The sequence below is a fragment of the Siphateles boraxobius genome, unplaced genomic scaffold (genome assembly GCF_051911475.1).
Source record: "Siphateles boraxobius isolate OS27281-9 unplaced genomic scaffold, OSU_SipBor_1 24, whole genome shotgun sequence".
In the NCBI taxonomy this organism is placed as follows: domain Eukaryota; kingdom Metazoa; phylum Chordata; class Actinopteri; order Cypriniformes; family Leuciscidae; genus Siphateles; species Siphateles boraxobius.
This window is the reverse complement of record NW_027508855.1, coordinates 15014602-15036764: the sequence shown is the minus strand read 5'-3', so window position 1 is coordinate 15036764 and position 22163 is coordinate 15014602. Positions and strand designations below refer to the sequence as shown.

Genomic DNA, 22163 nt, shown 5'->3' with positions numbered 1-22163 from the left:
TTTATAGACAGATAGATAAATAGTTGTATTATTTGTCCTCTGGGGAAAGTTGTTTTCATACTAAAAATGTCTTCATCAGCTACGGAATCATGGTATTCATGCATATGCCTTTAGTTTGTTTTATTTTTGATAAAATAACGTATGACGTAGCCTATGTCTCAACCATTCAGAAAGCTGCAAGAAATTACATTTGCGCTGAACTAATTCCCATTTCCAAGTAGATTATAACCAACATCTGTAGCTTGTCAGATGCAATTAAATGGATGGAAATAAAATGCCCCATCACAATGCGTAATGACGCACAATGGCTGATCTTGCGCTCTTAGAAGATGTGGCAAATGGAAGGATTCGGAGTGAACGCATCTTCAGACAGCAAGAAGATTTGCTGGCAAATGAGGACGAGTGGCTCATGAGCCGGTTCCGACTTCCTCGACCTGTCCTGTTGGACCTCTGCGGTCTTTTGGCCCCTGCGTTACAGAGGAGCACTCGGAGGAACCATGCCGTGCCAGTCCCACTTCAAGTCCTAACAACACTAGGATTCCTGGCGACTGGCACTTTTCAGAGGGAATTGGCTGACAGGTCAGGCATATCTCAGCCGACCCTTAGCCGGATAATGCCAGACGTTTTAAAAGGCATAATAGCTTTGTCCCATGGGTGCATAAAGTTTCCATACACGGCGGGTGAACAGGCAAACAAGAAAGCTCAATTTGCAGCTATGTACGGTTTCCCAAACGTTATCGGTGCTATTTACTGCACTCATGTTGCCATAAGGGCACCGAATGTGAATGAAAATGCTTTCATTAATCGAAAGCATTTCCATTCGATCAATGTCCAAATTATTTGTGATGCAGACATGTTGCTCACTAACGTAGTAGCTCGGTGGCCTGGGTCAACCCATGACTCATTCATTTTAAGACACAGCAGTGTTGGGCGCAGACTCGAGGCTGGTGCTGTGCGTGATGGCTGGCTTCTAGGTAGGCTACGTTTGATTACTAGACATTTTACTGTACTTCAAAGTCTTAACCCTTTTTCACTATCCTTGCAGGGGACAGTGGATATCCCCTCAAACAGTGGCTGCTTACACCTTTCCTCAATCCACATAATGCAGAGGAAAGGCACTACAACATGTGCCACAGCCGAGCTCGCGCTATAGTGGAGCGCACCATCGGCCTGTTTAAGGGCAGATGGCGCTGCCTCGACTGCACTGGAGGGAGGTTATTGTACACTCCTGAAAAGGTGTCCAAAATCGTGCTGGCATGTGCTGTGCTACATAATGTGGCACAGCTTAAAAACGTGCCTCTACCCCCTGACGCCGATTGCTGTGTTGGCCCCGACCCTGACCCCCATCCCCAGGCATTTGAGCCAAATGCTGCTGCTGTGCGCCAGCGTTTGGAAGTGATGCGTCGCTTGTAAAGAACAACAAAAGGTGTGGAAAAAATATATTATTTATTCAAGAATTCCCTCATTGTGCTGTTTATTCCAGTTAGGACAGTCTTGATTTCACCCAACTCCTTTGCCACCTCTCTGACTGAGTTAATGACTTCCCTCTGCATTTCAAGGACTACATCGGTGAGGACACGCCCGCTGCTGGAGGGTTGAGAGCCGCGTGCCGTGGAGACGCTGGGCACAGACGGCTGCTCAGCTGCAGCCTCTGAACCACTGGCACTGGCCCAGCTAGAACACCCAGCGACTGAAATAAAGATTGTTCTATATGAATAAATTGTAATCGTGTAGCCCTACATACATGTGACTTGACTGCATTCATTAGACTTATTTCACTTACCTGTGTCATCCGGTGCATCTGGCGCGTCAGTGTCCCCCTCCGCCTCAGTCACCACTGCACTTAATAGGGATTCCCCAATAATTGCCGACAGTCTCTCATCAAGAGGGGTCTGCTCCGGTGTCCCCTTTCCCCCACCCGTGGCAGACACACGCTGGCGATGGAGCGCTAGACGCTTTTTTGCCTCGACTTTGATGTCTGACCATTTCTTTTTTATTTCGGCCACAGTCCGAGGTTGTGAGGCTACAGCATTTACAGCGTCTGCAACCTTTTGCCACTCAAGTGCCTTTTTGGCGTTAGTAATGCCCACACTGTGCCCTCCAAACAACATTTTTCTCCTCTTTTCCACCTCGCCAACGATAACTTCTACTTCACATTGAGTGAAGTTACGTTTTTTTGATTTCCTCTCTATGTTTGCCATAATTTCACAATCTATGAATATTAACTTGTGGGCGTTTCACGGACTATTTATCGGCAACTATGGGCGTGACATGAAGCCGCAAAAGCTGCGCTACATTTAGAATTGATTGGGATTTATTAAGGAAAAAATGCGTAGGATGTGCGTGCGCACGGTTTTATAAATCCGAATATTTCTGTGCGTACGCACGTCCTATGTTTCATCCGTACGCCACTTCTGACGCAAAACCTACGCAACGTTTATAAATGAGGCCCCTGGTGTTTTGCCCCAGGTTGTCTTCCTGGTGTATTGCCTTGGCATGATGGCTTTTTTACAAAGTTTATGACATTAAAAATAAAACATATGCAATGTAATATTACATTAAAATATGTTTAAGACTAAACTTAACTTGTGCCTCATGTCTCACTTTACCCCACAGCATTTGTCACACTTTACCCCACTGCCACATTTTAGGGAAAAAAAAACGATTTCTCTTAGCAATTCAGGCTAATCTTCAGCTAGCATTATCACATGATTTTATATGTTGGTAGTTCATCAACATGTATGATATAGGTTTTTCTACCTGAATCAGTTTGCTTTGGCATAACAGTTGATTAAGTTGACAGCAAGGAAATTTACTTTGACATGCAAAAAAAATATTTTTGTGATAAAAACATGCTTAACACAGCACCATGAGGTCCTCTCCTTCATGGTCAAGGGGAAATGTGAGGGTCTTGAAAACATAATTTGGGTGTCTCACATTTGTTTAAAAATAGTTTCATAAACGGTGCTGCAAGGGAGTCAAGTTGTAGATAGATTTTATAATAGGCTACTGGGGGTGGTTGCAAATCCTTCCCGTATAATGTTGCAGGAGGGCCGGTGTGGTGCCGAATTCTGACCCCCGCCAAATTATTACCCCCCTAGTATGGTAGGTTTAGGATTAGTTGTGGGGGAGGGGTTAGGATTAGGCAATCAGATACTGATTTCAACGAGGGGGGTAATAATTTGGCAGGGAGTCAAAATTCGGCACAACACCGGGGGCGTTCTTCTCACAACAGATCCAGTAATGATTAGGTAAGAGGGCGTCAAACGTGCTGGATTTTAAACACAGTGTTTCCTTATAAGTGCTCACGACATCACTGTTATGCAGACGGTCATTTTGTCCAGAACCGCGAGGACGAGAAATTATATTTATCCGAAAAACAGCTGAGGTAAATTCATGCATTTTATCATGTGTAAAGAGTGCTGCAAAATAGATACAAGAAGTAGGTTGTCGTACATTGATTTAACGTTAAAAAAAATTTGTACATAGGCTATAGGCTATTAAAACACAGACAAACAACCTTCAGTCATTATTACCTTCCGTTGCATTTTGATCTGTTGATAATACGAGCTATAGCATACGGAGCCACTAAAGGGAAAATGGTGAAGGGGGAAAAAACGAGATAGGAGGAAAATTATATGTAGGCTAAATGCCTTTGCGTTCCCTCGAGAAACGTTGCGTTGCGTCGCTAAGAAAACAAATGAATTTTTAAAATCACCATGCCCCTTAGGGTCTCTGTAGCCTATTAAACAGATAGTTCCGATAATAAACGAGAAGCATTCACGCCAATTTGAACGCGCGTCATGAAGTGAACTTGCTACCCTGCTTTGCAACCGTTCTAGACTATAATCAAAGTCCCGTATTGTCTAAACTCTTTGCTAGAATGCAGATATTGTTTATCAGACAATTTTTGAATGTTATAGATAACAGATAATGTTATAGTTCATTAAACAGATCTGTTTAATGAACATTTTCGTTTAATATGTCGTTTTTTTTTACAAAAGCAACCAGTGATGGGAAAATGAGATGGGAGGTTTGCCTTCGCTTTATCAAAACTTTTGAGATGGAACAAATATGAGGTGGTAGGAGGAAAAACAATTTCAATGCTTTGCGTGCAAAATCAAAGTTTCCCGGTGAACGGGTGAAATTGTTTTTGCGCTATGCTTAACTAAATTTGATTACGACGAAAATATGTTGCGTTAACTTTAATAGGCTAATAATATTTCTAGTTTAATGTTTGTTGTGTACAGTGACTGTGATAGTCTGTTCAGTAAAGTGCAACATAAAACACTTGATAGGGGAGAGGGGGGCTTCTCGGCTGGTTCTGTGAAGGGTTGGTTGGCACACAGTTCAATTCTAGTACACTAGAGGGCGCTGCCACAAAAATATTTGCAAAAATCTGACATTAAAATGACTGCCCTCTTGACCTAACAACAACACACATTTACTAAAATCATCGAACTGTCACTAACTGTTGAGGTGAGGATAACTTTTCTATTTTACTGTGTTAAAACAAAAAAACCTTCTCCCCACTAAATACATTTTAGAACTATGATGGATAGAGATAATATAAAATGTAATTCCAATTTTCTGAGATACTGATTTTGGGGTTTTCATTAGTTGTAATCATCAACATTAAAAGGAATGAACACTTTAAATATATTAGTCTGTGTGTAATGAATGAATATAATATCCAAATTTCACTTTTTGAATGGAATTACTGAAATAAATCAACTTTTTGATGATATTCTAATTATTTGACCAGCACCGGTATACTATACAAACTGTATTTGTTTTTGGTTTGGTTAAAAATGGGCAGAAATTCTGTTGAATGTTATTCTGCATCTGGTTTGAATTAAATGGTCAAGTTCTTTATATTTGTCACCTCATTCTTTGTAACTATAGCATCTGTGCCAACTAACCCCCATACTGGGGCTGGTTGGAACAAGTGCACACCATCCCTTTAATGATGAATAAAACATTTTTAGGAATCATTTGTGAACATTAAATGTATCTGTTGAGTAGCTGAGATCTTAACCTTTCAGTTGTTACTGGTTAGTCTATTTTAACATACAGCATGACTGAGAAATATGACAGAGAGTGAAAAGTGTGCCAACCAACCCTGCTCTCCCCTATTAGCAGCTACGTCTTTTTTTAAATTTTGTAACTTTCCTTTTTGGTCTTTGGCTGTTATTACCTGTTTGTCTATGATGTTTGTTTATCAGTGTCCAGAAAGATGCTTTCCAAAATGGAAATCTGCGAAAACTACCCAGCGCTACTGTGTGTCATCGGTGGAAAGTGTGTGCGCGTCGAGGTCAGGCGCAGGCCCAGTCCAGCTGATCTTCGGCTGGTCACGGAGAGTCTGCAGGGTCCCCGTGAAGGCCTAGGTAAAGACTGAGTCTCTGCTCTTCCCCATGAATGCTTCATAGAATTCTTTGCTTATCCAGAACTAGTCTCAGTGATAACTCCTAAATGAATAAATAAATGAGTGCCCAGCAAACACATTTACGTTGTGGCAACGTCTGTGGCATGTCGCATTTCTACAATGCAACGTCGATGTTTACGTGCTCACAACATTGTAACAACGTAAGACGCGACAGGACTGTAGCAACGTTGTTGTGCGACATTCAGCAACCGAGAGACTACTCTCTGACAACATTTTTTTTAATGCAATAGATTTCCCCATTTAGCTAACATGTTATATTTTGAGGTTAATTTGTATAGTCAGATGCTAGATAATACATTATTTTTTAAACATTGTTTACCTTTTATTATTATTTAATGGACCAAACAGTAAATTAATTATAATCAACACCTGCAAGTGTACACTTTGAAGAGTAAAAATGACAGAAGGTTAATTCAACTTTATTAAAACTGCATATGGTAATCAAATTGCACTTCCAAAAGTCATACATTTGTGAAAAAACTAAATGCACGAATATACAATTTTCTTTTAAGTATAATAAATAAGACATAAAAAGAAAAGGCAGATCAGAACATTTCATGAACCAAACTGGGTTCTGTAACGTTACACGGCAGACAGGGGAGTGTCGAAAGCCGTCGATAAAGGTCGGTAACCGGAATCAGTCCAGGAAACATCAACAAATCCAGAGGAGCAAAGAAACGAATGACACTAAATAGCAGACAAATCAAAGAAAAGAATAAACAGGTGTGCGAGCATGCAGTTATATTTTTTTTTCTCTGTGTTTCTCTCTTTTTAATGTGCAACAAGTAGCTAAGTTAACGTTAGGCCTACGCCTAACGCTAGATTGGTTTGTGCGCTTAAGTCGCTGTCTGTTCAAGGAGTGCTGAAATTTCTATTATTAACCATTAAAGTAATTTTAGCTTTACTATGGCTTATAACTTTTGGCATATAAACTTAAGTTAAAATATTTGTCATACCTGACCAGAAGATGTTCAACACTTTCCCTAACGGTAAGGATAAAATGATATCTGAATAGCTGCTGAAATAAACATAGCTAACGTTAGCATACACTATAGTGTAGTAGTGCTAACCTAACAACAAGGTATTACCATTTGTTTAGGGACGTTACAATACTGCGCCGGAATAGACTTTATAGGCGAAAACACTTTTCAGACCGTACAGTGATCGTATGGAGATCGTACGGTTACTGTCTGTTAAGTGTTGTCGACCCAGATGGCGTTGCCTACACGAGCACGAAGACGCGTGGGCTTCGAGTCAACGTGCCGCATAAAGTTTGGACCAGGATTGTGGTGCCTATCGGGAGTCTTCGTGCTCGTCTATAGGCGTCCTAAAACAAATGTTAATGCCATGTTGTTTGATTAGCACCTGTAGAATTTCCTTTTGTTGAAAGCCCAGATAAAAGTAAAAAGCTACTATTATATTTAGATCCATGTCAGAGGCAGTCCGACTTCACGAGCGCATTTCTTTACAAAAAAAAAATCAATAAATAAGAACTTCTATGGAAGACTTTACTCTCGTAATTTTGACGTTATTCTCGAAATATTTCGACTTTAATCTTGAAATGCTAGATTTTTGTAACGAATTTATTATTATTATTATTATTATTTATGATCAGTTTATCATTTATTCTGTAAATGTGATGATAATTTTGTTCGTCTGTAGAATCACAGTGATTGATCGTCTGTCGTTTTTTCACATAGTGTGATGGCCACAGTACTTTGATTTCATGTTTATTTGCTTTACTTGTTTTTTACTGTACATTTTTAATTTGTTAATTTAAAACTAAAAAATTGTTTGGTTGGAGTCAAAAAATTAGAAACGAATGGACAAAAAAAGGACACGAAAGAACAAAAAAAATCTTTTGATTCGACAATGCATGGCAACTTAATAGTAATAGTGTAGAATAGAATAGATCACACAAGTACAGTAAATGTGTAAATAAATATTCAAGCTAATATTGTGATTCCATATAGAACAATATCACTGTCATCTCTTTCACCCTTGATTGTGAAGATACAGTATACAGCAGTGTTATTATATATATAAAATATACATTGACCGAATGAGGAATAAGGCTAGAAAAATCACTGCAGATAGTACTCACATGAAAGATTTTTTTAAATAACTTTTAGCCAGAGGCAGTCTAAAGGGGGGGGGCCCTTTAGACTGCCTCTGGCTAAAAGTTATTTAAAAAAATCTTTCATTCCAAATGCCATTAGTAGCCTTAACCAAACAAAGTAACAACAACAAATGAGCTGCTATTTTAATGTATAAGTAAATTTATTCTTAATAAGATGTGTTTTTTATTTATCTAGAAATGTTTCTTCATTATGTCTGAGACATTATTTGTATGTTTATTTGTTTTGTATGTTGCGGTGAGCCAAAGAAAAATTTCCACTCCGGTGGACAATAAAGATTTATTCTATTCTATTCTATTCTATTCTATTCTATTCTATTCTATTCTATTCTATTCTATTCTATTCTATTCTATTCTATTCTATTCTATATACTCTATATATATGTGTGTGTGTGTGTGTATATATGTGTGTGTGTGTATATACGTGTGTGTTTGTATATATATATATATATATACATTTTTGGTAAACTTTTAGTAATTTTTGATGTGTGCTTGTCAATTTTTATATTTTTTGAAACATGACAATATAGTTTTTTATTAATTTAGATTTTAGGTTTTCAGTTTTAGTTATTTTAGGCCATCACGGCAATAATTAAGAAGTACATCAAGTTAAACTAAATAAAAATGAGAAATGTTGCCTTTATGGGATGGGAAGAAATATTTATATACCTTCACAGTTAATTATTCTTTTTTTTTCTTTACAATTTAGCTTGTTATATTATTTACTTTATGTGAAGTGTAATTTATGTGGATGTTATCAGTGAAAGTTATTATAAACAGTGTTGCTTATTAATAAAAGTGTTTGACTTAATATAATGCTATAAATATGATTTATCTTTTTCTTCTTCAGTCCAGGTGTATGAAATTTTGTATGGAACCATAAAATGCATGGCGTTTTGTTTTAAGTTGGGAGATAAGGCCATTTTCCCATTTACTGATGGTAAAGATGTCAAATTTAAGGTAAGATCACGCACACTGAATTAAAGGAATTGCTAAGTTCTTTTTTGAATATTGTTAGACATGGTGTCAAATAGTTTCTTGTGCTTTTATTATCTCATTTTTGATTTGATAAGATCTGAAATTTTTAACAAAGTCTGCTGGCTCTCACATACACAGAAATATCCCTTACAACAGGAGGTCACGGAAGCGACCTTTAATGAAAACAACTTATTTCAATGGGTTGAGGCTGGAAGTAAAGTCTGGCGGAGCTTGAAATCAGTGGCTGAACCCAGCATGTTCCTGTTTTTTGAAGACAATAAAAATAAAGTGACCATTAAACCAGTTGAAATGCCGCATTTTAGCATTGAAAGGTATTTTTGTGAAATTTTTGCATGAGGAATATTGTACTAGTATCTGTTAAACAGGAGTAATGATATTCTGCATTCTATCAGGTTCAACCATACGTCAAAGTTAAAGAGGTGTTGTATTCCAAACAAACTCAACAAGACAACTCCGTACAAAAAAGGTAACTATTCTTATGTGTAGGCTTCACTTTTATATACAGCTGTGGTCAGAATGAATGGCACCCCTGGTAAATATAAAAAAAATGGCTGTACAAATAAATCAGCATTGTTTGTCCTTTTTATCTTTCATTAAAAAAAATTGCAAAAATCTAACCTTTCATTGAATTCAAATAATTTAGGGGGGGGGGGGGGGGGGTTTCTCCAAAACACATTGGACACAGTTATTGGCACCCCTGGAATTTTGTACGAGTAAAATATCTCTGAAGTATATTCCCATTAATAAGTATGTTTTTTTTAGCATACCAGGGTGACTAGGAATAGGAAATTGTCTTGCTATGACTTCTTGTTTCACAGGAGTTTAAATATGAGGAAACACAAAGGCCAAATTCCCTTAATCACCCATCACAATGAGTAAAACAAAAGAAAATATAGCTCTGATGAGCATCAAAAGATTGTTGAGAATCACAAAATAGATAGTGGCTGTAAGAAAAAAGCTAAAGAATTGAAAAATCCCCATTTTGACCTTCAGGACAATAACTAAGAAGTTACAATGCACGGTGAGGAGGAAAGATTGAGTGGCCGGCTCTCCAAGATCACAGATGGAGAATCGCAGAGATTATTACATGTCGTTTGGGAGGGTTTCAAGAAAAATCCTCCTTGCTCGCCCAAAAACAACCTCCCGCAAATTCAGTTGTCGGACACGACTGGCACTTTGAACGGCACAGGGTTCTGTGGTCAGATGGAACAATAAAAGAGCTTTTCGGCAGCAAACACGCTAGATTGGTTTGGTGCACACAAGGATAAAAAGTACCCATGTGTACAATGTAATACACCATTGGATCTTTATTGTTGTGGGCATATTGTTCAGATACATGGCATTGTGGATTCTATCAAATATCAACAGATAAAAAATCAAAACCTGATGGCTTCTGCTAGAAATCTTATAATGGGCTGTGGTTGGATCTTGACCGTCCCAGTTCCCTGACCTGATGAACTGAGTGAACTGAAGAGGAGAAGCACCAACATGGATCCGGGAATCTACAGGATCTGGAGAGATTCTGTATGGAGGAATGGTCTCTGATCTCTCCAAACTCATCGGGCATTATAGGAGAAAACTCAGAGCTGTTATCTTAAAAAAAGGTTGCAAAAAGTATTTAATAAAAGGGTTCCAATAATTGTGGTCAACGTGTTTTGGAGAAAAACATTTATTTCATAATGTGACCCCCCCCCCCCCCCCCCCCCCCCCCCCCCACACTTTCACTTCTTTTACTTCAATGAAAGGTTAGATTTGTGTAAATTTTTTGAATGAAAGATCAAAAGGATAAACAATGCTGATTTATTTTTTTACAGCCATTTTTGGTCATATTTACCAGGGGTGCCATTAATTATGACCACAACTGTATATTCCCTTTATCACTATATTCCCTTCATCACTGTATTTAGTTTCAGATATCCAGATATGTTTTTAAAGTTGGTAACATATACTATAAATATATAATTCATAATTCGCCTATTGACTGACTTTAATTTAACACACTTTTGAGCATACTGTATGTAAACAAGCCGTAGAAATAGTGAGCTTTAGTTCATACCAGTATATAGAATCTCCCTAATTGCATTTACTTGCTTTTTATGCTGACTGTATCCCTGTAAAGCCTGACATGTGAAGTTATAGTTATAGTTAGAAGTTATAGTTATAGTTTTTGTTTTTTGTTGAGTATCCTACATCAGGCCTTTATGACAGATGAAATAGTGAGGAAGCTCATACTAGACGAGGAGAAAAAAACATCTACATTTTATTCAGAGGCCCAAGCTGAGCAAAAATATGCAATTTGATGTTGCTGCTGATATCGTATGGCCAAAAAGTAAGATGAAATTCTGATAGCTTGTAACGTAAATCAATGAGAGCTCTATAACAGTAAAGCATTTAAATGCTTTATAATTAAATATTAATTTAATTGAAGAGGAATATTGTACTAGGATATATAATTAAATGTTTATTTAATTATATTTTAAATGCTTAGTTTTATTATTAAAGCTCTGTAGTTTTATTGTGAAGGCAAAACGTGTAAGGCTTTCCTTAGAAGCATGATGTACCTCATTTGATACGCACATTTTTGATAATCATGTAAGAATTAGAATTTTTTTTATTGCATTTTCTCAAACAAAAAAATTTTTTGTGATTGCATAATCAAGTAAATCAAGTATTGCTTCAGTTAGTGTCCATCTTGAAATATTACTAACAATATAAAGTGTATTCTTACATTTATTTAATAAAAATTAGTAAAGATTTCACAGCAAAAAGAATGTACTATGACCTGAAGGTGGATATTTATCTTTTTATTTTCTAAAAAAGTATAAACTATCAAACAGAAGAATTTTTTCTACAAAGTTTTGATCATGTTGATAATTTAGAGGCCGTAGACATTTGCGTATCAAATATGATACAGAGTAGGCTATGTGGGGTTAAAAAAAGAGAATTAAAAAAATTACTAAAAGGAATCTCTCCCTATTTTTCAGGAAAACCACGAAGATTAAGGCGCTCAAAAGCTAAATGCTTTTAAGTGTTCACTGACAAAAGGACCCTGCTCAGATTTGTCCATTTCTTTGCATGTTTGCCTTTTTGTCGTGACCTATAAATGTTACTGACATGCAGTTTTTGGTATAAAATCAATTGCATTCTTACTATAAAAACACAACAGGCACTGTATAGTTCGGCACAATACAAGTATGTTTAGTTATTTTTAAAGATAATTACATGGCTTACCAAACATTATCCGTTTTAATAAGCCATTAAACGACAATACATAATAACTTAACCCTTTAACGTCATTTCCTGCATTAAATCAAATGCCTTCCTCGCTGAAATATACTCACTAATGGAATTCAGACCTTCTTGTTTAGATGAAATCTTCTGTCCCTCCTTTGACAGCTATACGCAGCTACCACTTTGACGCTTCATAAAGTTCATAAAGAGATCGTAAAACTAATCCATATGAACTGAGCGGTTTATTCCAAATTTTCTGAAGAGACTCGATCACTTTTTTATATGATAAACAGATTTAATTTATTCTTTTATTCAAATATGATCATTCTAATATGCATTTTTTTTGTGGCTCAAGAAACATATATCACAAATAAATGCAGTGTTAGTGACATTTAGAGACTTTTTCCAAAAGCATTTAAGCAGTTTTAACATTTAGTGTATGCACTATTCTATGCCATTTTATAGGATCAATAGTGTGAATAGTTTGTTTGTACACAGACAATTCTATCAAGAATAAGTTCTTCAGTTACCCAGATGATGCATTTACTTCATGCATTTATTATAGTTGCAGCTTTGCTTACATAGTGGAATGGAAGGAACTACCGGATGACAAAATAACCTTATAAAAGTCACACACTAGACATGATAGTTCAAACATAGTATGTAATTTGTACAGACAGTAAAATCTCAGTCAAGAGCGACAACTTGTGGTGAAGTGGTTAAACTGCAGACTCAGTTTGTTTACTATAGTAAATATATCATATTTATATCTTCTAATGTATTTCTTTTTTATTAATATACTGTATTTTTACTTTAAAATTCACATTCTCAGAATTCTCAAGAGAGAGAGAGATGATTATATGTTTATATTGATTAACTCCATGAGGCAAAAAGAAAAAAAACAGAAATCACAAATGAACTGACTGATGATGACCTTGCTGAAATGTTCTTTGACGAAATCTAAGCACAGCTAAATTCTGTATTATGCATTTACTAAATAGTTTATCCAAATATAATGCAAAAATGCATATTTAAAAATTAAGCATATCATCCTCTTTATGGTGTTCAACTGACATTGCACTCTATTAATGCGCTGTTTTACTACCAAATAAATGTATATTTTCTAGTGCCTTTGTGTTATGCATGAATGACAATAAGAAAATGAAAAAGCCTATCATCTGCACTTTCACAAATCTCAAATATTGGCTGAATGATATGGTACAATTTAAAGTCAATGAAATGCGTTTTAGCTTGTTTCGCCACATATATCAGAACATGGCAACACAAAAGCTAAATATAGCCCTGGAAACCCTGCAGTCACATCTCTCTGATGCCCTCCTGCTTAAGCTCCTCCTCATCACTGGTGTATTACTTGCTTCCAAATCTCCATCCCTGTTCGCTGTTCTGACTATGTGTAGGTAGTACTTTTGACAGATGCTTTTATCCTACATAACTTATACATGAAAACTTGCAGTTAAAGAAATGTTCCATGTTGTTAGATCAAATGTGACAAAACACATTAACAATAATAAACAAAAATGTCCTTGAAACATGGCGGTACTGTGAGTATTGTGGTACATCGCTTATAGAATAGAATAGAATGGCCATCCATTCAGGGTGCTGGGTTGGGCTCCAGCCACCCGTCACCCTTAGAACAATAAACCAGTTTCGATCTTTAATGGATGGAGAATATAGAATAGAAGAGAACAGCTTTCTTCACCAAGTGTGCAAAAACACACATTATTTGTTGTTGTTTTAAGGAGCTCTTATCATTAACAAAAGCCAAAAAAACTTTAAAAAATGTTTTTTTTACAAACTTAACCTTTATTATTTCCGCTAGCTGCCAGGCAACATTTTTCACTTTAATTTTAAGTTGAAGTTCTAAAATAATCAAAACTTAATAAACTAAAACTTTATACATTGAATATATATATATATATTCAATGTATAAAGTTTTAGTTTATTAAGTTTTGATTATTTTAGAACTTTTAGAACTTATTTTAGAACATATATATATATATATATATATATATAATTTTATTTATTTATTTTATTTTATTTTTTAACAGGGACAGTGTATGGCACTCACCATACCAGAAATATACAAGCTAAATTTCATCTGTAGTCCCTGGGCAGGAAAAGGTAGCATACAATTAACAATCCAACAAACCATATAAATATACCATAAAACGTCATCACGCAAGTAGCCTCTCAGACAACAAAGTTTCTCATTCTTAAAAAACACAATAAAACAGAACAACAGAACAAAATAAAATGCTATATTAATAAACACAACAATACAATATTAGGATATGACAAAAAAAGAGTTTTTGGAGTTTATGATTAATGGGTACATGATTGTATTTTAGCCATCATTTTACTTTATATTTAAAACAAGTAAATGTACTAATGTCTCTAATCTCATTTAGGACTAAGTTCCAGTACTTAGAGGCCATCTGCCAAACTCAGTATGTATAATATATATATATATATATATATATATATATATATATATATATATATATATATATATATATATATATATAAAAAATGACACAAACACACAACAAAATTACTAAAACTTTTATTATAATTAAATATAAAAATAAATTCTAATTCAAAATAACACTGGCTCTGGGGCATATATATTTATATATTTGACACTTGTATAAATATGTACAGAAGTATGTGGTTCTATGTATACTATTATTTTGCGCACATAGAACATTGCTGATTATTCAGTGGTGAAACTGTGCAGACAAGGAAGTGGAACTAGTATTAACCACGTCTGCTCTGCCTGGCATACAAACACGGCAAGGTGAATGGATATCTGCCTGGATTAGTGGATTGAGAGTTACTGTTCATGAAGCTCTCAGCGCAATCCGAATGAATGACAGTCTGGCTGACAGCTGTTTGCATCTTATCCTCATCTCAGAATGGCAGAGGATGTGAAATAATCTCCTAAATCAGGGACGCTCTGCCAGGCGTGCCAATGCATACCCTTGAACTGTCATCAGTGAAGCTTAGGGGGGGGTGTGTGTGTGTGTGTGTGTGTGTGTGTGTGTGTGTGTGTGTGTGTGTGTGTGTGTGTGTGTGTGTGTGTGTGTGTGTGTGTGTGTGTGTGTGTGTGTGAGAGTTATGAAATCACGTCAGATATGGGTCACTGGGTTTATCTCAGTATTGATGCAATAGGACGTTGTGGGATTGAAAAGTGATAACTGTTTGTCATTAGCACATGCAAGCAGACGAGTTGCACAAGTTTCTTCAATGTTGTTAACAGAAACAGATATCCGCTTTTTCACTGAATTGTAAACATACTGTTAACCAATTAACAGGTTTTTACAGTCGCATTTTTACAATCTTTTACTGTTTGTTTTTTTACGATAAATAACATCAGGAAGGATGTATCTAATGCATTCCATATAGATGTTCTTTAGAAAGTTTTTACACTAATTCAAGAGTTCTGTTTAACTTCATCTTTCTGTGTTTTGTCTTTATTAGAGCCTTTATTTAACAATTGCATGTGAGATTAATGGGGTATTTGAAAAAAAAATTTGTGAAGTAGTGCCAAACTCAGTTTCACAAAGTTTAGCTCCAACTTTAACTAAACACATCCACATGAACCAGCTGATGAAGGCCTTCAGGATTACTTAAAACTTCATGTAAGGTGTGTTTGAGCAGGACGGAGCTTAGTTTCTTGTTCTTAGAAAGCATGAGATGTTAAATATACTCTTCTTGCCAGTTGACCTGAAGCATATTATATACAGGTGGTGGTCATATAATTAGAATATCATCAAAAAGTTGATTTATTTCAATAATTCCATTCAAAAAGTGACATTTGGATATTATATTCATTCATTACACACAGACTGATATATTTCAAGTGTTCATTCCTTTTAATTTTGATGATTATAACTGAAAACTAATGAAAACCCCAAAATCAGTATCTCAGAATATTAGAATATTGTGAAAAGGTTCAATATTGAAGACACCTGGTGCCACATTCTAATCAGCTAATTAACTCAAAACACCTGCAAAGGCCTTTAAATGGTCTCTCAGTCTAGTTCTGTAGACTACACAATCATGGGGAAGACTGCTGACTAGACAGCTGTCCAAAAAACGACCATTGACATCTTGCACAAGGAGGGCAAGACACAAAAGGTCATTGCTAAAGAGGCTGGCTGTGCACAGAGTTCTGTGTTCAAGCACATTAACAGAGAGGTGAAGGGAAGGAAAAGATGTGGTAGAAAAAAGTGTACAAGCAATAGGGATAACCGTACCCTGGAGAGGATTGTGAAACAAAACCCATTCAAAAATGTGGGGGAGATTCACAAAGAGTGGACTGCAGCTGGAGTCAGTGCTTCAAGAGCCACCACGCACAGACGTATGCAAGACATGGGTTTCAGCTGTCGCATTCCTTGTGTCAAGCCACTCTTGAACAAGACACAGCTTCAGAAGCGTCTCACCTGGGCTAAAGACAAAAAAGGACTGGACTGCTGCTGAGTGGTCCAAAGTTATGTTCTCTGATGGAAGTAAATTTTACATTTCCTTTGGAAATCAAGGTCCCAGAGTCTGGAGGAAGAGAGGAGAGGCATAGAATCCACATTGCTTGAAGTCCATTGTAAAGTTTCCACAGTCAGTGATGGTTTGGCGTGCTATGTCTTCTGCTGGTGTTGGTCCACTGTGTTTTCTGAGGTCCAAGGTCAACGCAACCGTCTACCAGGAAGTTTTAGAGCACTTCATGGTGCCTACTGCTGACCAACTTTATGGAGATGCAGATTTCATTTTCCAACAGGACTTGACACCTGCACACAGTGCCAAAGCTACCAGTGCCTGGTTTTAAGGACCATGGTATCCCTGTTCTTAATTGGCCAGCAAACTCGCCTGACCTTAACCCTATAGAAAATCTATGGTGTACTGTGAAGAGGAAGATGCGATACGCCAGACCCAACAATGCAGAAGAGCTGAAGGCCACTATCAGAGCAACCTGGGCTCTCATAACACTTGAGCAGTGCCACAGACTGATCGACTCCATGCCACGCCGCATTGCTGCAGTAATTCAGGCAAAAGGAGCCCCAACTAAGTATTGAGTGCTGTACATGCTCATACTTTTCATGTTCATACTTATCAGTTGGCCAACATTTCTAAAAATCCTTTTTTTGTATTGGTCTTAAGTAATATTCTAATTTTCGGAGATACTGAATTTGGGATTTTCATTAGTTGTCAGTTTTAATCATCACAATTAAAAGGAATGAACACTTGAAATATATCAGTCTGTGTGTAATGAATGTATAATGTATAATATACAAATTTCACTTTTTGAATGGAATTACTGAAATCAACTTTTTGATGATATTCTAATGAAATTCTTCATAAATGTACTGATATTATATGCAATTCTGAACAAACCAGCCTTGTGCACATGACTGGGCTATTTACTATTTTAAATGTATGGTTAAAATACAACTCCTTTTCTGTCATAGACAAGAATGTATACTTTTTTGTAGCCAAAATGACCACATTTCATTAAAACACTGCTAATAAATTCCAAAGCAAGTAATTTTCTGGCAAAGCTTGTTGCAACATTCGACTTGCTTTCCAAATCCACAGAGGCATGCATCTCTGTAACTTGCTCTTTGATTTTCTTCATGGCGCTATATGATCTGGTAACCTCAACATTTATGATATGAACACTTCTGAAAGTGTCAAGAACACATATGTAAATGTATTGCAAATAGAAAAGAAAACAAGTGGTTGCTAGGGCATTGCTAAGAGGTTTACTCGCCCTCATGTTGTTCCAAACCCATATGACTGTGAAACTTAAAAGATAAGTTCAGTTGACTTCCATTATATGGACAAAAAATACAATGGAAGTCAATGGGAACCGACCGTTACCAACAATCTTCAAAATATTGTATTTTATGATTTGCAGAAGAAAGAAAATCATACAGGTTTGGAACTACATTAAGGAGAGTAAATGATGACACAATCTTTATTTTTGGGTGGACTTTGAGCTATTTCCGCCCCTCCGTTGACAGCTACCAAACTACCACTTTGACGCTTCACGTTTGAGTATCCACAAGAACCAATGAGGTTTGTTCTCGAGCGTCATGCAGGTTCGGTTGAGCTTCTGTTTATGTTCGCTGATCAATTTTGTGTAGTGCATGTGGATAAAAGCTTAAATTAAATCTGTTCATGTTATAAAGCGATCGAGTCTCTTCGGAATATTTGAACTAAATCGCTCAATTCATGGATTTGTTTTATGATCTCTTTATGAACTTTTTGAAGCATCAAAGTTTTAGTTGCGTGACTGTCAATGAAAGGACAGAAAGCTCTCAGATTTAATCAAAAATATCTTCATATGTGTTGCGAAGATGAACGAAAGTCTTACGTGTTTTGAATGACATGAGGGTGAGTAACGTCAGAATACACATTTTTTAACTATCCCTTTAAGTCAAAAAAGTTGCCCATTTTATTGTCATAGCACAGCTGTCCTCAACATGATTTAAAGTAACATTCAGAAGACAAACAATGCAGGATGTTTAAATCTCTATGTATGAGAAATAGTATTAGTGATTCTTGCCCTAGTCAACACCATGAGAGGCGGTTTCAGGGTTGTCTTCAACTGCACCATCCTAAGCAAAAACCTTTCTGCAAAAATTGCTTGCAATGTCCTTGAGGCCAAACTGAATCTGTGAAGTGGAACAAACGGAGAGTTTGCAAGATTCTGTTTCACACACATAAGAGCAAGGCTCTGTGAAAGAGCAGTCCTATTAAAATCAGACCTCAGTATGCATGAAGTCAGCTTTTTAGGGCACATTCTCATCAATGCATTCATCACTAGAAATTATAATGTGAAATAGAAAGACAGCTAAAATGCATGAATATAAGCAATACAGGCTACAGACTAACCATTACAAAAGACTTACATTTTGTAAAGTATAAATATGATTGTTTTGGGAGTTTGCAGACACCTGGATGGATGATTATGATCTACTGCATTTTATTTTGTTTTTATTATAAGCTGAAGTAAACTGGGATAGCTTAAAAAATAATCATTATTTTTGCAATTCCAGTTGGTGATGTTTGTGGTGCAGAAAATCTTGTTAGTAAAATTCAGTCTGCAAGGATTGTGAAAGAATGAAACATTAAATCAGAGGAAACACAAACACTCATGTTCTCAGCAAAGATAATTTTTATTGTTCAAAGGAAGTTTGTGGAGAATTACAGCAGTACACACTTGACTGAACAGCTGCCTTTATCACATAACACAGTACAGACAAGAATGAGGTCAAAACTTATATGGATATTGAAATTAGTAATAATAAAAAAATCACTATGGCTCCCAGGTGGTGTGTATGGGTAATTTATGTGGTTAAAGAAGGCCTGAAAATTGAACATCACTCCTTTCTCTCTCGTTAAAACTAAAAATGTATAACACCCACACAGCAGTAAGAAAGAAAAAAAGGATAAAAGAGGGAAGTCGCAAACAGGCACACATATTTTGACAGTTCTAGAGGAGAAGCTGACAAGTTGCAGTAAGACTCAGAAATGTAACACCTAAAAACAACTTAGTACGAGGAAGAGAACGTTAAGAAGAAAAAAAAGAGTGTTGTTTTGTCATTTGGGTTGTTGAGAAAAGGAATACAAACTAAACAGAGAACATCATCAAGTCTAGTTTGTAAACAAATTTTTTTATATGCTCTTCCAACCATAAGGACTATATGAAATGTATGGAAAACCAGTAAGAAATATCCCCCTATTTATAATTGCATCCGAGTTTTATTTGTTTAAATAGCTTTTTCAGGAAGCATTTATTATTGATTCTATATGTCTATGTATAAATATATTTCTGTATATATATATATATTTCTGTATATTGTATATTTTTTTTAAAAATAAATCTATTTAAACCCAGATGGGTGTTGTTCTACGTTTGATTTCCTTTCCAGTTTTGTCACCGAAGCTCTCCATATTTAATTCAAAAACTCATTCCCTTTAAAAGTGCCAAATCAAGCTCAGTATCATTAGTAATGTAGTGGCATCAGCACTAATGCACTTCCGAATTGAGTACATACAATCAGAGTGATTTGCTCTACCCTGACAAGAAACAGGAGGAAAACAAAATAAAACTCACCAGCCCGCATGAACCTCAATAGTCAGAGCAGGTTGGCGGAGCATGGTTTTATAGCACCATTTGAACTGTTTGTACATTGTTGCTTGAACTGTATTGTGTGCCCACAAATTGAACTCTTTAAAGGTCTCCAAATTTTACACTGTTTGATCTGAGTCTTATTATATATATATATATATATATATATATATATATATATATATATATATATACATACATACACACACACACACACACACACACACACATACACTTGCAGAGAACACTTTTCGAATGAGCTAACTAAGATTCACACCACGTCATTCAGATGATGCTGGTTTGCTCTCCATCATATGGTACAACACCAAAAACACCTATAGTAGAGATATTTATCATATTTGGATACACTAACACTAAACGTCCCGGTTGACTCTATTGTTAACTCAGTCTCTGGGTGAGGGTGAGGGTGGTGATCTTATTGTAAAAGGGAGAACTTTCAAAATGACAAGACCTATAGAGCAGCCAGCTGAAATATCCATTTATCTAGCCAAACATCGTCTATACTGCTTTAAACAGGATTCTCTTACATATACATGACAGTGTGTTTCTCAGTCAAACATCTTTATTCGCCATAGAGCTTTATGTTCTTCGTTTCATGCACGGTAATTCTTTCCACTCCAGCGCGCGGTTCTCGCTCAGTGTGAGGTTGTTGCCCCAGCAAGGGAACACCCGTCCGGGTCACTGTCAGTCGTCATCGATGTCGTCGCCCTCCGACTCCTCTCCCCCTCTCCGCTCGTACACTTTATCTCGGTGTCGCTCCTGGATCTCCTTCATCTCCTCGGCGTAGCGGCTGAAAGCTCCGCCGAACTTGCTCCACGCTTTGAAGGGTATTGTGATAGAGTTTCTGTAACTGGGCTTCACCTCGCTCACCCGCAGAAACACCCCGTACTTGTTGGAGCCCACATCAAAGAAGAACCTCTTGGAGTCTACCGTGATTGACGTGCCCTCGGGAAGCTCCCCGTAACCCCCGGCGCCGCCGCTGCCGCCGAGCAGCTCCTCATCATCCCCGCCGTAATCGTCGATCAGCTTGGCCAGGGCGTCGCGAAACTCGATGAGACCCTGAGCAGGAAGGGCAATGGTTTGCCCGGATTGCATGCCACCCCCGGGCACACCTCCTCCGCCGCCAAAACCACCAGGCCCGCGGTTGACGGTCTGACGGATCCGGAGGAACCTCCCTCGCTGGTTCTCCTTCAAATCGAGGTAGTATTTGCGATTCTCTCTCACTAGGAACTCGCTCTTCAAGGCCCGCCTAGGCCCGCCGTCCTCGCCGCTGGAGGACTGGGCGATCTGCTCCGGGGTGCTGGGTCCGAGCTGGGCGTAGTGCTCAATGAAATCCCCCAGGTAGTCCCGAAACTCCGCCGCGACTGACATGGAAAGTGTCAAGCGACTTTTGGAACCACCAGCGCCGACCTCGGCGATCTTGATGAACCTGCCCTTCGAGTTCTGCTTCACGTCCAGGTAGAAGCGCTTATTTTGGATGTCAAGGCGTTTGGACGCCAGCTCCTGGGTCTCTTGATCCCTCTGGAAAGGCTGGAATCCGCTGCCTCCACCCCCTCCTCCTCCACCACCTCCACTAACACCACCACCTCCTCCTCCGCTACCACCGCCGCCGCCGCCGCTGCTTCCACCGCGCTCACTCCCACTATCCCCATCCGCCATCTTCACCATCACCCAGAGCTGCGTTATTTTTTCCCACCCGTATGTCGTCAGGTCCCGCCTTCTGACCCGTTCAGAGGCAGTAGAACGTTGTGTGACTGGCCGATAGCTCTGGAACGTCACTGTCTCAGGAACATCTTGTGATTGGACATATAACATGTCAGTCATAAATTCGCTTCTCCAATTGGACCGCGACCTGTCCGTTATGCGAGTAAATACCACATCCCCATTCTCTTTGGCTCACTTGGACTGCCTGTCAAAAAGTAAGTCCCACCTTATTGTTTTGACAGTACTATGGGCGATTGGCGTACAGTGGTGTCGATAACGTACAAAAAATAAGCACTTTATTGTAGATAACATTCGCACTGTACATACAGAATCATCATACAGTCGCTCACTACAGCGGTATTCACAATGTTCTAGCCCTTTAAATATACAAATAAGAACTTCTAAATAAAGTTATCACAAAAAGTTTAACATTACATATATCTCGTTGATATATTTTAAAATAATGTAATTTA

The 22163-nt window shown here is 37.5% G+C and overlaps 2 protein-coding genes across 5 annotated transcripts; one reads left to right on the top strand and one right to left on the bottom strand.

The window, feature by feature from the left end:
- The first annotated feature begins 3034 nt into the window (after positions 1 to 3034).
- LOC143749113 (uncharacterized) lies at positions 3035 to 13363 on the top strand. Of its 4 annotated transcripts, none has more exons than XM_077241580.1 (6): positions 3035 to 3251; positions 5226 to 5387; positions 8434 to 8543; positions 8700 to 8893; positions 8975 to 9048; positions 11567 to 13363. In XM_077241580.1, exons 2-6 carry the CDS (start codon positions 5237 to 5239, stop codon positions 11608 to 11610), a joined length of 573 nt encoding a protein of 190 aa, XP_077097695.1. In that variant the 5' UTR covers positions 3035 to 3251; positions 5226 to 5236; the 3' UTR covers positions 11611 to 13363. The 4 variants fall into 4 exon arrangements, with proteins under 4 accessions (XP_077097695.1, XP_077097698.1, XP_077097696.1 ...); XM_077241583.1 differs by having other exon boundaries at positions 3188 to 3251; positions 8718 to 8893; XM_077241581.1 differs by having other exon boundaries at positions 3229 to 3388.
- A 7086-nt stretch (positions 13364 to 20449) lies between these two features.
- On the bottom strand, positions 20450 to 21689 carry purba (purine-rich element binding protein Ba). The gene has a single exon (XM_077241579.1). The coding sequence runs from the start codon at positions 21652 to 21654 to the stop codon at positions 20671 to 20673; it is 984 nt and encodes a 327-aa protein (XP_077097694.1). The 5' UTR covers positions 21655 to 21689; the 3' UTR covers positions 20450 to 20670.
- Positions 21690 to 22163: the final 474 nt, after the last annotated feature.

Bases quoted from the DNA above. Each gene is read 5' to 3' on its own strand.
- LOC143749113 (XM_077241580.1), top strand. From the start codon at position 5,237: ATGCTTTCCAAAATGGAAATCTGCGAAAACTACCCAGCGCTACTGTGT. The intron at 8,544-8,699 runs GTAAGATCACGC...TCACATACACAG, and splicing joins GTAAAGATGTCAAATTTAAG to AAATATCCCTTACAACAGGA. The intron at 8,894-8,974 runs GTATTTTTGTGA...GCATTCTATCAG, and splicing joins CCGCATTTTAGCATTGAAAG to GTTCAACCATACGTCAAAGT.
- purba (XM_077241579.1), bottom strand. From the start codon at position 21,654: ATGGTGAAGATGGCGGATGGGGATAGTGGGAGTGAGCGCGGTGGAAGC.